Source organism: Lynx canadensis, chromosome A1, assembly GCF_007474595.2.
Source record: "Lynx canadensis isolate LIC74 chromosome A1, mLynCan4.pri.v2, whole genome shotgun sequence".
Classification (NCBI taxonomy): Eukaryota; Metazoa; Chordata; class Mammalia; order Carnivora; family Felidae; genus Lynx; species Lynx canadensis.
Window position 1 is genome coordinate 3656505 of NC_044303.2, and position 15378 is coordinate 3671882.

A 15378-nucleotide genomic window follows, 5' to 3' on the forward strand; every position below is an offset into this window, starting at 1 on the left:
AACCCGAGACCGCACGCTTTGCAGCATCCTTCTCTCGGGTCTGTGTTTCAAGCCCACGGTCCTCCCTTGTCCACCGACGACCAAGCCCGTGGCTCATGGGGAGTGCGGGTAGGGGCACGTGGCTGCCAGCCTGCCCTGCCATGGCCACAAGCCCGAACGCTCCCCAGCGGTATTGACACCCAGCGACCAGTGTCCCAGCTCCTTCCTGACATGGGTATGGCTACGATCGATCGCAGTGCGCGTGACTATGGCCAAGATAGCAGTAGCCACCAAAACCAAGCAAATACTTGTATTGATTCATTCAAAAATTACATCTACCATTCACTAAGCCCTTGGGATGCAGCAGTGAAAAGCCAGATGGGTGTCTTTTTTGTCGTGCAGCTCACATTCCAGGAGGAGGAAATAAACAACCATGTACCGAGTCGGGGGGTGCCACAGAGTGTAAGGAAATCAACGCGGTCAGAGAGACACGGGTGCACCGTGTTGGGATAGGATTCTCAGGAAAGGTGACATTCCAGCAGCGGTTAGGACCCGGCGAGAGAGCCAGCCATGTGGCTCTCGGGCAGAGGGCGAGCAAATGCAGAATCGTGTTGGTTGCAGTCTGCTCGGGTTGCTTAAGGCAAATCAGGGAGGCCAGCATAGCCGGGGCGGGCTGTGGAAGGAGCGGAGGGAGATGAGAACACGTTGTGTTGGGCACCATGGGACGAGGTCAAAATACCATCCTATAGCGTCAAAATGTCAGAGGTATTTAAAATATTAACAGACGCTCAAGTGTGTAAGTGTAGATGACAAAATTACAGAATTTGTGAAATGGAATCAGACCATTGTTACTGCCTTCCCATGATTCCACGCTGGTTCTAAGCTTTAATTTAGTTCAGTTAAGCATTCCATAGGGATGCACTAGCTTTCGCCTGGAGTGAGATAGGGAGTCCCTGAAACCAGATGTTGGACAGAGAGGTGATAAGATCAGACTTAAGTTTTAGAAGAATCTTTCTGGTCGTTATGTGAATGAAGAACAGGTTTGAGAGGCTGAGGGCAGGAGCAAGGACGCCTGGTTCATTATATTTACATCTCCCGCAGCCTTCTATGTTGGGTGCTTACGAACGCATTCGTCTATCTACACGTGCCTCACCTGTCCCATTTATTGAGTGCCTGTGTGCCGGGCATCACGCTACTCGTAAAGGACCAGAAAGGTGGTTCGGCCCGGTTCCCGAGACTAAGGACTTCTAATTTAATTGATGACACTGTTAAAAAATAATGCACAGATTATGGGCGCTAGAATAGAGGGTTGTATGAAACATTAATGGAGGAATAATCATTTCTATTATCCCTTTCTAGTCAAATAATTCCCATTATTACTCCTTTGAGGTAAGAGAAGAAAACCGGGGCTGGGCACCAGGAGGTGCCAACAAGAAACAGAAGGAAAGAGAAGGTTCCGGCAAGCCGCCCAAGGGCCTATGGAATGTAGCCGTGCAGGCTTCGCCTGAACAGACCTGTCCACATTTGGAAGTTAATACCTAGCAAAACATAATATAGGCAGGGTGGAAAAAACAAAGAGAAAAAAAGGGAAAGAAAACACAACGTTGGTGGCCTTGAGGGATTGCAGATCTATGCCCCTGCTTTCCCCGCAGGAGCCTGAGAAAGGTTTTAGAAAAGGATTTATGTCCTAACAGGTTCTGGAAGACCTCTGGGAGATAAAGCCCCACTGAAAATCCAGGCTGAGAGGAGCAATCAACAGGCAGGCTTTCCTAAAAATGAATATTTGACAAAACTGAAGAAAGGTCACATATTGAGCGTGAAGAGGACAAGTGTTTTATATTGATAAAAGGCACACTTCATCAAGACGTCAAAAAAACATGAAGGACTAAACATAGCATTGAAATATAGACAGCAAGTATTTTTAAACATACAAAGAGAGGCTGGCAAAGCCTTTCCAAAGAAGGAAAAATCCCTCTCAGAAAATGGCAAATAACCTGGGGGGAAAAATGACAGTGTTAAGAATTCGAATATCACGAATATTCAGCTTGCTGCGATAGATATGTAGAGAGAATCGTGCAACAAACAAATAGAAAACACATTCTTTTCAAACACCACAGGACACTTGCAATAATTAGCCAGATGTTAGGTTACTAAAAAATTCTAAAGGAAAAAGTGCTCAGGGCAGAAATTACACAGCCAAGTTCTGATTACAATGTTACAAAACCAGACAGCACACAACCAAAGGCTAGCCCCAAAGAGACTTTCCATGGAAAAAAAATGTCAAACCATTCTTCTAAATAACTCAAGATAGAGGAAAACTCAAAATTAAAATTAACAACTATTCAGCAGTGAGTGGACATAAAATACCATACATTGAAACACAGAATTTGGGCAAAGCATTAATCAAGGCAAATTTGACTGTGAAGGCATGTATTAGATACAGTATTTAGAAAAATGGGAAATAAGTGAGCGGAGGAGTCAATTCAATAGAGAAGAAAAAAAGCAACAGTCTAAGCCCAGGCAAGGTGCATGGCGCCTACATGAGGGGTGTAGGCTCTGATTCCGGGAAACCGCCTCCACCGCTCCCAGCTCTGCCCTGCGTGGAGTTTTCTGGCCTCTCTGTGCCTCCGCCTCCTCATCAGCAAAACAGAGGCTCTTTTAGTTTTCTTAAGGGATTAAGTGAGATAGTAGAGGCAAAATTCTTAGAGGGCCTGACTTCAAGTAAGCATCCGATAAATTTACGCTTCTTTTAAGAGGAAGACAACAATGTAATTCAATTAGTCAAGGATCCGTTTTCTAGTGGCACAGGTGCGTCAGGAGTGGGTTCCATATCCTGTAAATAAGGCCCCTTTATTGAAATCTTAGATCTTCCAAGTATGCCGGGGTAGAGTGCCCATCGATGTCAGAGCAGTCCAGAGCGCTTCAGCAATGATGTACATTTAGGGAGACATTAGGGCCAATCCTGTACAGATCCTTTCAGAGGATAGGCAGGGAGCATACACATTCTAGCTCGTTTTTTGAAAGCTGCAAAACCTTGGCTGCAAAAGCGGAACAGGACACTATAATATTAAAAACTCGGCTGATCTCCTATATGAACACACATGCCAAACTCTTAAAGTATCTGCAAACCGAACCCATTTACACATAAAGGGTAATATGAGTGACCAAGCTGAACTTACTTTAGAAACACAAAGTTGGCTTCTCCTTGGGGGAAAAAAAAATCAAACAATGCAATTTATAAAGAAGAAAATTAAATGGAATAAAATAGAATAAGATAAAGGATAAAATTCATAGGCTCTCAATCTAGGCAGAAAAACATTTGAAAACAAATCAACATTGATCGTTAAAAGCTCTTAGCAACTAGAAATAGAAGGAGGTTTCTTTCGTCTGAAAGAACATAACTATGAAAACGTTACACGCAATGGTGGAATGCTTTATACTTCTATTTGAGGTTGGGAAACAAACTGGGATGCCCATTTTCTCCCCTTCCATTCACCATTGTATTGGAGATCTTAGCCAATGCAGTAAAGCAAGAAAAAGAAATCAGATACAGTGACTGGAAATGCAGGAGTGTGCCTGGGTGGCTCAGTCAGTTAAGCATCTGACTTTTGACTTCAGTTCAGGTCATGATCTTGCAGTTCATGGGATCCTGCCCCATGTCAGGCTCTACGCTGATAGCTCAGAGCCTGCTTGGGATCCTCTCCCTCTCTCTCTGCACCATCCCCCTTTCTCTCTCAAAATAAATAAAAAGACTTAAAAAAAAAAGAAGTGCACGAATATAATCATCTTATGTAGGTAATATGATTATGCACACAAAAATCCAAAACTATCCATGAATAGTTATTAAAAGGAATATTTGAGTTCAGTAAGTTTATTTTATGTAAGACCAATGTTAAAAACTAATTTTTTTCTAAATATCCAAAACAAAAGAATTTTTTAAAACTTTTAAAAATAATTTGAAATAGGAGCGCCAAGGTGGTTCAGTGGGTTAAGCATCTGATTTTGCCTCAGGTCATTATCTCACAGTTCGTGGGTTCGAGCCCCACGTCAGGCTCTGTGCTGACGGCTCAGAGCCTGGAGCCTGCTTCCGATTCTGTGTCTCCCTCTCTCTGTGCCCCTTCCCTGCTCATGCTCTGTCTCTCTCTGTCTCTCAAAAATAAATAAATGTTAAAAAATATTTTAAATAATGTGAAATAAATCTAATTAAACGTGGAAAGTTTCTACACAGAAAATTATAAAACATCAAGAGAAAAAACTGATGTAGAAGAATAAAAGATATATCATGGTCATAAATTGGAAGAGACAATATTGTAAAGATGTGAATTCTCTCCATATTGATTTATAGATTCAATGAACTATCGTTCGAAATCCCTTTAGGTTCTTTTATGAAATTGGCAGCTGGTTCGAAAACTTATATGGGAATGTGAAGGACCGAGAGTAGCCAAAAGAGAAGAAAATGGGCGTGCCCTAACGGACATCAAGATTTATTTTTAAACTATGGTAAATGAGGAGTCTGGGACTGGGTGCAGAGATAGGCAGACCAATGAGACAGAAGTGAGAGACCCCAGATAAACCTACACACAGACACTTGATTTATGACAAAGATGGTTCTGTAAAGCACTGCATGTGGCCTTCTTGATAAACAGAACTGGGAAAGTGTATGTGTATCTATTGGGAGACAGGAAATAATCTCTAATCACATCTAATCACTCAATCTAACAATGTAGAAGTTGCTCATCCCTTTATTAAAAGCAGTTTTCACTTAGCATAACACTCTCCAGTTCCATCCACATCGCTACAAAAGGCCATATTTCATTCTTTCTCACTGCCCAATAGTATTCCACTGTATATATAAGCCATATCTTCTTTATCCATTTGTCAGTTGATGGACATTTAGGCTCTTTCCAGAATTTGGCTATTGTTGAAAGTGCTGCTATAAACATTGGGGTACAAGTGCCCCTATGCATCAGCACTCCTGTATCCCCTGGGTCAATTCCTAGCTGTGCTATTGGTGGGTCATAGGGTAGTTGTATTTTCAACTTTTTGAAGAACCTCCACATTGTTTTCCAGAGCAGCTGCACCAGTTTGCATTCCCACCAACAGTGCATGAGGGTTCCCGTTTCTCCACATCCTTGCCAACATCTATAGTCTCCTGAGTTGTTCATTTTAGCCACTCTGACCAGCGTGAGGTGGTATCTCAGTGTGGTTTTGATTTGTGTTTCCCGATGATGAGTGATGTTGAGCATCGTTTCATGTGCCTGTTGGCCATCTGGATGTCTTCTTTAGAGAAGTGTCTATTCATGTTTTCTGCCCATTTCTTCACTGGATTATTTGTCTTTTGGGTGTGGAGTTTGGTGAGTTCTTGATAGATTTTGGGTACTAGCCCTTTGCCCGATACGTCATTTGCAAATATCTTTTCCCATTCCGTCAGTTGCCTTTTAGTTTTGTTGATTGTTTCCATTGCAGTGCAGAAGCTTTTTATCTTCATGAGTTCCCGATAGTTCATTTTTTCTTTTAATTACCTTGCCTTTGGAGATGTGTCCAGTAAGAAATTGCTGCGGCTGAGGTCAGAGAGGTTTTTTCCTGCTTTCTCCTCTAGGGTTTTGATGGTTTCCTGTCTCACATCCAGGTCCTTTATCCATTTTGAGTTTGTTTTTGTGAATGGTGTAAGAAAGTGGTCTAGTTTCATTCTTCTGCATGTTGCTGTCCAGTTCTCTCAGCACCATTTGTTAAAGAGACTGTCTTTTTTCCATCGGGGATATTCTTTCCTGCTTTGTCAAAGATTAGTTGGCCATACTTTTGTGGGTCCAGTTCTGGAGTCTCTATTCTATTCCATTGGTCTATGTGTCTGTTTTTGTGCCAATACCATGCTGTCTTGATGATTACAGCTTTGTAGTAGAAGCTAAAGTCTGGGATTGTGATGCTTCCTGCTTTGGTTTTCTTCTTCAATATTACTTTGGCTATTCGGGGCCTTTTGTGGTACCATTCAAATTTTAGGATTGCTTGTTCTAGCTTTAAGAAAAATGCTGGTGCAATTTTGATTGGGATTGCATTGAATGTGTAGACTGCTTTGGGTAGTATTGACATTTTAACAATATTTATTCTTCCAACCCATGAGCACGGAATGTTTTTCCATTTCTTTGTGTCTTCTTCAGTTTCCTTCATAAGCTTTCTATAGTTTTCAGCATAGAGATCTTTTACATCTTTGGTTAGGTTTATTCCTAGGTATTATATGCTTCTGGTGCAATTGTGAATGGGATCAGTTTCTTTATTTGTCTTTCTGTTGCTTCATTATTAGCGTATAAGAATGCAACTGATTTCTGTACATTGATTTTGTATCCTGCGACTTTGCTGAATTCATGTATCAGTTCTAGCAGACTCTTGGTGGGGTCTATCGGGTTTTCCATGTATAATATCATGTCATCTGAAAAAAGTGAAAGCTTGACTTCATCTTTGCCAATTTTGATGCCTTTGATTTCCTTTTGTTGTCTGATTGCTGATGCTAGAACTTCCAGCACTATGTTAAACAACAGCGGTGAGAGTAGGCATCCCTGTCGTGTTCCTGATCTCAGGGAGAAAGCTCTCAGTTTTTCCCCGTTGAGGATGATATTAGCTGTGGGCTTTTCATAAATGGCTTTTATGATGTTTAAGTATGTTCCTTCTATCCCGACTTTCTCAAGGGTTTTCATTAAGAAAGGATGCTGAAATACGTCATACAGAGAAAGACAGATACCATATGTTTTCAGTCTTATGCGCATCCTGAGAAACTTAACAGAAGACCAGGGGGGAGGGGAAGGAAAAAAAATTTAGAGAGGGAGAGAGCCAAACCATAAGAGACTCTTAAAAACAGAATAAACTGAGGGTTGATGGGGGGTGGGAGGGAGGGGAAAGTGGGTGATGGATATGGATGAGGGCACCTGTTGGGATGAGCACTGGGTGTTGTATGGGAACCAATTTGACAATCAATTTCATATTTTTTAAAAAAAGGCAGTTTTCACTACAGAGTGTCCAGGGAACAGTAATCAGCAGCAGCCCCCAAATGAGAGAGATGGTGGCACTAATGGCCAGCGACCACAGCTGCCACCAGCAAGCCTTCCTTCCTTGGCACTCACAGTGCCAAGTGTCCCCACAAGCGTCACCATCATCAAAACCATGGCTCTGACACCTGGCACCTGGCCCCGCCACTCTCTGGGCTACTGAAGTGGCCTCTTCACCAGTCGTGGTAAGCAACCCAGCCACTCAAACACCTGCAGCTGCCCAGGTGAGGATGTCCATCTCTTCTGCTGTCCACACGTCCACCCATCCTGTCATTTAGGTGCACACATCAGGGACTATGATAATGGCCCGGCAAAGCCAGGTAGCGACCACGCTGGTGGGTGGGGTCATCAAGGCCACCGCCCTGGTGAAAAGCCCCATCTCTATCCCGGGAGGCGGCGCTCTGACTTGCAATCTGGGCAAAGTGACGTTGGTAGCCCGGATCAAAGGGTCCCTGTCAGCTGGGACCGTCCTAAAGCTGGGGACCTCGGCAGATGGCAAGCCCACCACTGTCATCCGTGCCATGCAAGCCGGTGGGACTGGGACTAAGCCCATCATCCTGGCCATTCCGGCAGGCCAAGCCCAACACGGCACCATCATCGAGACCATCCCCATACCAGCCACAGGCAGGACCAGCAGTCTTGACATCAAGTCCCTTTTCACCACCATCATCACCAAGGTGATGACTTCAGGAATGGGAGCACCCACCGAAATCACTGCTGCTGTTCAAAATGCCACTGGCCATGAGAAGCACGTAGTGACCCAGGTGGTGCTAAAGAGGGTCCCTGGACAGCCAGGCAGGCACTATCTTCTGCTCCGTGCCCGTTGAGGGGTGTTCACCTGGTCACGACTGTCACCATCTCCACCATCAAGCCAGCTGTCACCGTGTTGATCATGAAAAGCATCCCAGATGTCACAACCCTCAGCAGAGGGACAGGCAGCATTCCCACCAGCCTTGCAGAGCTGCGGGCCACCGCACCGGAGCCTCCCTGGCCCATCACTACCTTGGGCACCATTGCCATCCCTTCAAGCCAGATGATCAGCCCCCACTGCTGTCACCTTGCTGGTTGCACAGACCACGGTGATGAGGCTTGGTGGGCGCACCATTGCCACCATCACCATGCAGCCTATCTCCCAGCCTACCCAGGTGCCTCCAATCACAGTGCCCAGGGAGGTCAAGTCCAGCCTGCGCATGACCTTCCTGTGTCCGCTCTAGCCTCGCCTACGACACAACAGCCCATGGCCGGTCACCACGGCTGACTTGGCGCAGGGTAACATGTAGCCCGGGACGGTGTCACGTAGCCTGGCACTGAGATGCCGGTGGGCTACAACCCACCCTGTGAGACCCATGAGACAGGCACCACCTACACCCCCCCCCCACCACTGGGGGTTGTGGGCAAGCCTGAGGGTAGGTAGCAGCTAGCTTCCTGCCCACCACCCCTGTGAGATGCACCAGACCACTTCCATCAGTACCACCATATCAGTCGGCCCTGGTGCCCTGCTCCCTGATACTCTCCTCTCCCACAGGACCCTCAAGTCCAGCTTGAAGGTGGCGGCACGACTTATTGTCACCCCCAGGCCAGTGCTTCACTGCCAGCTCCTTTCTGGACACAGAGGGTATGTCTCAACCATCCTGTGAGACACACAAGACAAGCAGCATGCCCATGGCCATGATTGTCACCTCCAACATAAGCTCAAAAAAAGATCCCCCACCATCTGTGACCAAGGACGGGTGGACAGCATCCAGGGCAACGGTGTGAACATCACCGGCTCCAGTGCCATCACATCAACTGTGTCCTTTACACGGACGTGGGCTATGACCCTCGTGATAATTTCCAGAAGGTACCCACTTCTGTTTATGTTCGATTAATACTAGCTGCCATAATGAACTCCAAAATCTGAGCGAGTTAGACCTATGACATGGCTTCTCGCTTAGGTAACAATACTGAGTCTTTCTGGTTGATGTGCACTGCAAGGAAATCCATACATGCAGACTCCTTTCAGGGAGGGGCTCTAGCATCTATAATTTGAGGGCTCACGAGGTCATGCTTAGGGTTGTCGCCACTTCCTTCCATTCCAGCAAGGAACACAATTTATCCAATTAGAACAAGAGTTCCAACAGAACATTCTTTGCTCGAGGAGAAAAATTCTAAAATGCCACTGTAGAATTCTACAATTATATTTTTTGTCACTTTTAAAGACGCTTCATTTAATTTATTCATTTTCCTCCTTTCTTTTTTTATGTATAAAATGCAACGTGTGAGTTTTGTTTTTAGTAAGTACAACGGGCTTACACATGCACGGTGGTTCAGTATTATGAATAAATATTCGCAGTTGATTTTGAATAAAATGCAACTAGCGTCTTGACATCACACTTTCCCAGGTTGCTCTTAAGGCTTGCCCAGATAAGGAACAAACATTCTTCCCATAGGCGAATCTACTCCTCTTTTCACTCCGCCCAGGGGTCCCTTGACCATCCTTCCCACTCACGGCAGTGTGTGGAAAGCAGGGGTATTACCAACCACAAAGAGGTCACATTCCAGAAATGGAGTGATAATTGCCTAAAGTGTTCAAAAGGAGACATAGTTGGAGGATGTGTTGTTCCACGTGCAGACTCTAAAACTCCCAATAGTAAATTTAAGTGACAAGAAAATGCATTATCAATTACAGTTTCCTTCATACTCTGAGACAGGTTTGTGTTAGCACGCTGAAGCACAGAACACCTTTGAGAGGCTGGCTGGAGGTCAAAGTTCATGGAGGCAGCACCACGGATGGTGCAGATCATGATAAAGATGAGACCAGCATTAAATGAACGGAGTTAGGGAACTGTAGTATTGTCTCACCAGAGACAGGTTCCAAAGGGTTTGGAAGGGAAGTCTTTTTCAGTTAGAGCCTTTAAATGAGACTGCAGTCACAGCCGCCATCTTTTGTTTGTTTGTTTGTTTGTTTGTTTAACTGTTGAGAGAGTGCAAGCAGGGGAGAGACAGAGAGGGGAGACAGAGGATCCCAAGCGGGCTCTGTGCTGACAACTGTAAGCTCGACATGGGGCTCCAACTCAAGAACCGCAAGATCATGACCCGAACAGAAGTCTGACGCTCAACCGACGGAGCCACCCAGGTGCCCCCCAACTGCCAACTTGATCTCAGCCTTGGGAGACTCTGAGCAGAGGACCCAGCTAAGCTCTGACGACTCCTGATTCAGAAACCGTGAGATAATACATAGATGTTATTTCAAGTTGCCATTTATGTTAATTTCTCATGCAATCATAGGAAACTAGAAGACTGGGAGATATCCCGCACTGCTCTCTCTCTTTACCCCTAAACTCCACCTATATTGCACTAACATCTAATATTTCAGATTTCATTAATCCACTTCTCTATCCCTGTTGTTATTACCTTGGCCCACACCATCACCACCTCTCAGCTGGATCGCTCTGAGGTTATTCTACTTGATCTCGCCACTTTTAATCTGTTCTCTAGAGATCCATTTCTATCCTGAAGAATGACTGATTTTGAAACTCTGATCATGTCATTCTTCACTTAAAAGCTTTCAATTTCTTCACATCAAAGCTACTCTTGGGGCGCCTGGGTGGCGCAGTCGGTTAAGCGTCCGACTTCAGCCAGGTCACGATCTCGCGGTCCGTGAGTTCGAGCCCCGCGTCGGGCTCTGGGCTGATGGCTCGGAGCCTGGAGCCTGTTTCCGATTCTGTGTCTCCCTCTCTCTCTGCCCCTCCCCCGTTCATGCTCTGTCTCTCTCTGTCCCAAAAATAAATAAACGTTGAAAAAAAAAAAATTAAAAAAAAAAAAAAGCTACTCTTTAGTGAAACCGTACGTGCAAGGCCCTGGGATGAAAACCTTTCCGAATAGAATCCCAATTAATCCCGACAGTTTCAGGATATAGGCACTATTAGTACCTTAAATTTTCTTAAGGTGTCTTTTGTTTTTAAAAGTAGGCTCCATGTTTGTGGGGCTCAAATTCACAAACTGAGCTCAGCGATCAGGAGTCACTTGCTTTAAGGACTGAGCCAGCCCGGCACTGCTATCATTATGCTAATTTGTACATGGAAGGCCCTGAGGCTTCCTGAAGCTAAATAATTTCCCCAGGGCTACACAGTTGCGGAGGACTAGCCGACCCTGACGTCTTTCAGTTTCTCGAACAAACGCGCCTTCTCTCGCACCTGCCAGGATATTCACCTTGCCCGGGAAACCTCAGCCATCTGCTCTCACCCCTGCTCCTCTCTTATCCTGCAGGACTCAGGTTACAGTTTATTTCTCCAAAATGCCTTCCCTGAACTTCTGGAGGATATTAGGTCCCCCTGCTGTGTACTTGTAATTTCCTTTCTAAACTATCTCTGTGTAGGCTTATGATCAAGTGATCTCAATGTCCCTGCAAACTCTAAAAATGACTATGATTTCCCCAAGTTTAGAGCAGTTTCTCATAAGAAGTTGGAAATAGATTGCTTTGTATCTTTAAAAACTTTTTTTTCCCATAAACTCTGATAATTCACTGGAGCTTATCATTTTATTTATTCTTGAGGATGCTGCCTATGTAATTGTATTCTAAAATAGTCCATCATTATGATGATATGATTAGACATCTGGAAATACAAATAAAAGCATCTTTTGGGTGTTCTGCTCAGAGAAGAATAATAAACTGCCTGTCTGGCAACAACAACATGTCACTTCCTCCAGCTGAAATGTTGTCTCATTTTTCCGGACCCAAATAGACTCGACTAATGTTCTCATAAGAAAGTGACACAGCCAAAGAGCCCTTGCCTCAGCACTATTAGGGCCACCATTATTCCACCATAATAGATGTGTTGTCTCACATATTCTAGAACCATTTGGGAACCATCAAAGAGACAAAATGATAAAGATTAAAAGTTATTATGGTTACTTTCGGAGCCATAGTTAGACTAATGCATCCTCAGTAAGGACAGCTTACCCATCAAGAACAGTTTTAGAATGATCTGTTAACTTTTTCATAGAGAAAATTACTAAGGAGGAAAAGAAAGGATTGTAGGCACGATCCTTGTAAACATTGATACTTATCTGGCAAAAATACAGGTTGAGAGGAAGACAGAAGAACATGAAGGGTGTGAAATTATAGACACAACGCCATAGACTGTTCCTTTGCTGTGTATGTACAATCCTATCAAATAGCTATTTTAACAACACAACCCCAGGCAACCTCTTGATGGCATGTTATAGAATGGTTAGAATGGTTTAATGTTTACAGTGGATTAGAGTAGACACAAACAAACAAATAAAAGCATTAAATGTTTTATTCGACTGTACTTCTTTTAAGAAGAGAAGAAAATAAACAATGTGGATGAAGACCACATAGCAATGCAATATAATAGTTAAAAACATGAGGTTCAAGTTGCTATTGGGGTATGGGATATTTTTTAAGTTCAATGAAAATTGCATTAGTTCAGCCTCTTTGGGATGCAAGTAAAAGCCCAGATTTAACTAATTTGACTATGAAACTTTTCTTGAACACCAGGAATAAAAATGCATATGGGGCACAGATAAATAGCTCAAGGGGCACCAAGCACCATTAAGACTGGGTTTGGAGGTACCTGGGTGACTCAGTCGGTTAAACACTGGACTTCAGCTCAGGTCACGATGTCACAGTTCATGAGTTCAAGCCCCACATCAGGCTCTCCGCTGTCAGTGCCGAGCCTACTTTGGATCCTCTGTCCCCTTCTCTCTCTGCACCCCCCTACTGGCACTGTCTCTCTCTCAAAAACAAACAAACAAACAAACAAACAAACAAACTGTGTTTGTGTCCCTCATGTCTGCTTCCCTCAGTGGGTTGACTTCATTGTTTTCTTCCTTGAGGATGGTTTTTTTACACATGATGAAAACACAAACTCTAATAACTACAAAGTTTTGTCTTAGGGCCTCAGTCACCTGAGAGACATTTCCTTCACACCGTCTCTGGTCTCAAGTAGGAAAGTTGGCCAGGAAATTGGCTCAGTGATGCATTTTAGAGTGAGAGCCACATCTGGCTCAACCAATTGTGATCGTATTAAAAAATGGAAGCTCCTGAGAACAAAAGATAGGTAGAGACAGGTCATATTCATAGAAGCCTGATTTGGGTCGGTTCGACTCACGGATAGCTACTCTACTAACACAGGTTAGAGGTATAACAGTTTATGACACTAATAGAAGAATTTCCTAGCAATGAAATAACTTAACAATAGACATTGGGGTCATCACAATGGAATAGGAAGTCCCAGCCCTAGTTTCCCCACAAAAACAATGATTTAACTAGATATGTGGACCCAACTGTTGGCATTTAGATAATCCCCAAATCCAGGTAAGCGGTTGCAGTAAACCAAGGGAGCCCAAAGCTGAGAAGAGCTGCACTGAAATGCATCGGAAGATCAATTTCCCTTTTCCTGTTTCAGCTCCTCTCCCAAGCTAGCGGAGGACAGCACTGGGAGAGGACAACCCTACTAGCTACTTCTCCTTCGGGGAGCAGGAGAAGAGTAGAGCATTCATGCACCCAACATTCTGGTTCTCCAGAGGGTTACCCGAGGGTCTAATTTGTCTTATTTCATTCGGAGCTCCGATGGAACTAGCTCAGTTTGTATGCCCTACGAGGGGCCGCTGTAAACAAAGAAGGATGCAGAATGGCTGGCTGTAGCTGGCACAGCTTGGCGTGAGTGGGAAAAGAGGCACGACTCAAATCTTCTCCCCCAGGAAGGGGGATGAGAAGTGGGACGTGTGTTCAGTGTTCCAGTTTTTCTGATGGCTGCCTGAAGGACTGGCACCTGTTTGCCTGTCTTAGGGCACTGATGGGAAGTCAGCACACGTTCAATGCCTGGCAGCTGGTGAGAACAAGAGAGAATTAGGCTGTACCGCTGTAGAACCAGAAACTTTCAGGGTCACCCAGAGACACCAGGTAGAGCTAGAGATCATAGGCTCCTGAGGAAGAAGCTGGCTGTGCCTCTCTACTTGATAAGTTCCTCGTACAGGCCTAGAGAAGTCACATCTTCCACCAAAAGTTTTTAGGTGCCCCTAAAATCTCTAGTGGGGCTGTTTAATGAGCATCTTCCCCTCTATGCAATCAATCCCTAAGGACTGGGAGAGCTGGATGGTTTTACAAATGGGCATATTCCAACACCGAGTTATAAAACAATAAAGAAACAAAGAAAGGAGCCCCCATAAAAAGAACAAAACTCCAGAAATTAATCCTAAAGAATGCGAGATATATAAATCACCTAAAGAACTCAAAAGAATTGTCCGAAAGGCACTCTGTGAGCTCAAGAAAATAACACATGAATAAAACAAAAAGATCAACAAAGAGATAGAAAATATAAAAAAAGAAACAAACAGAGATTCTGGAGCTGAGCAATACTACAATGTCCTTCAACATGAAGGATAATTAAAGGTTTTCCCAGATTGGGAAAAAAAAAAAAAGAAAGAAAGAAAGAAAGAAAGGCTAAGAAAGCTCATCACCAGTAGACCTGCCTTAGAAGAAATGACAAAAGGAGTTAAAGGTAAATACATAGACAAATATGGAGCACCAAAATACTGTAACAGTGGTCCATGCATCCTTTTTTTTTATTCTGGTATATAAGTTAAAAGATAAAAGTATAAAAAATAACTTTAACTATAAAAATATTCCAATGGATATGCAAAACAAAAAGATGTAATTTGTGACATCAGTTACAAAGTGTGGAGAGAAGGAGAAGCGACGTGTGGACTATTTGTACGTGGTTGAAGTTAAGTTGTCATCAGCTTCGACTAGATTGTTATACGTGCAAGATACCTAAGGCCCCAGGTAACCACAAAGAAAATATCTGTAGAAGATACAAATAAAGGAAATAATAAGTAATCAAAGCATGTCACTACGAAAAAAATCAAAGAATCACACGGGAAGACAGGGGGAGGGGAAAGGATGGACAAAAAAGCTATAAGATCGAAAAATAGCAATGAAGAAAATGGTAAGAGTAAGTCCTTCCTATCAGTTATTACTCTAAATGTAAATAGATTAAACTCCCAAATCAGAAGAGTAGATGAATGGATTAAAAAAATGATCCAACTATAAGCTAGCTGTAAAAGACAGATTTTAGATTCAAGGACACACCCAGCTTAACAGTGAAAGGATAGAAAATTATATTCCATGGGGCGCCCGGTGGCTCAGTCGATTGAGCGTCTGACTTTGGCTCAGGTCATGATCTCACAGTTTGTGAGTTCAAGCCCTGCGTTGGGCTTGGACTCTGTACTCTGTGCTGACAGCTCGGGGCCTGGAGCCTGCTTCGGATTCTGTGTCTCCCTCTCTCTCTGCCCCTCCCCTGCTCACACTCTGCCTCTCTCTCGAAAATAAATAAAGATTAAAAAAAAATTTTTT

General features: G+C 43.9%; 1 protein-coding gene across 1 annotated transcript; it reads left to right on the forward strand.

Moving 5' to 3' along the window:
- The first annotated feature begins 216 nt into the window (after window positions 1-216).
- Window positions 217-8274, forward strand: LOC115498603 (host cell factor 1-like). Its single transcript, XM_030308929.1, is given in 8 exon segments — window positions 217-414; window positions 1339-1464; window positions 6971-7046; window positions 7049-7152; window positions 7154-7832; window positions 7835-8058; window positions 8060-8180; window positions 8183-8274. Coding segments are annotated over 8 exon segments (1620 nt in total).
- Window positions 8275-15378: the final 7104 nt, after the last annotated feature.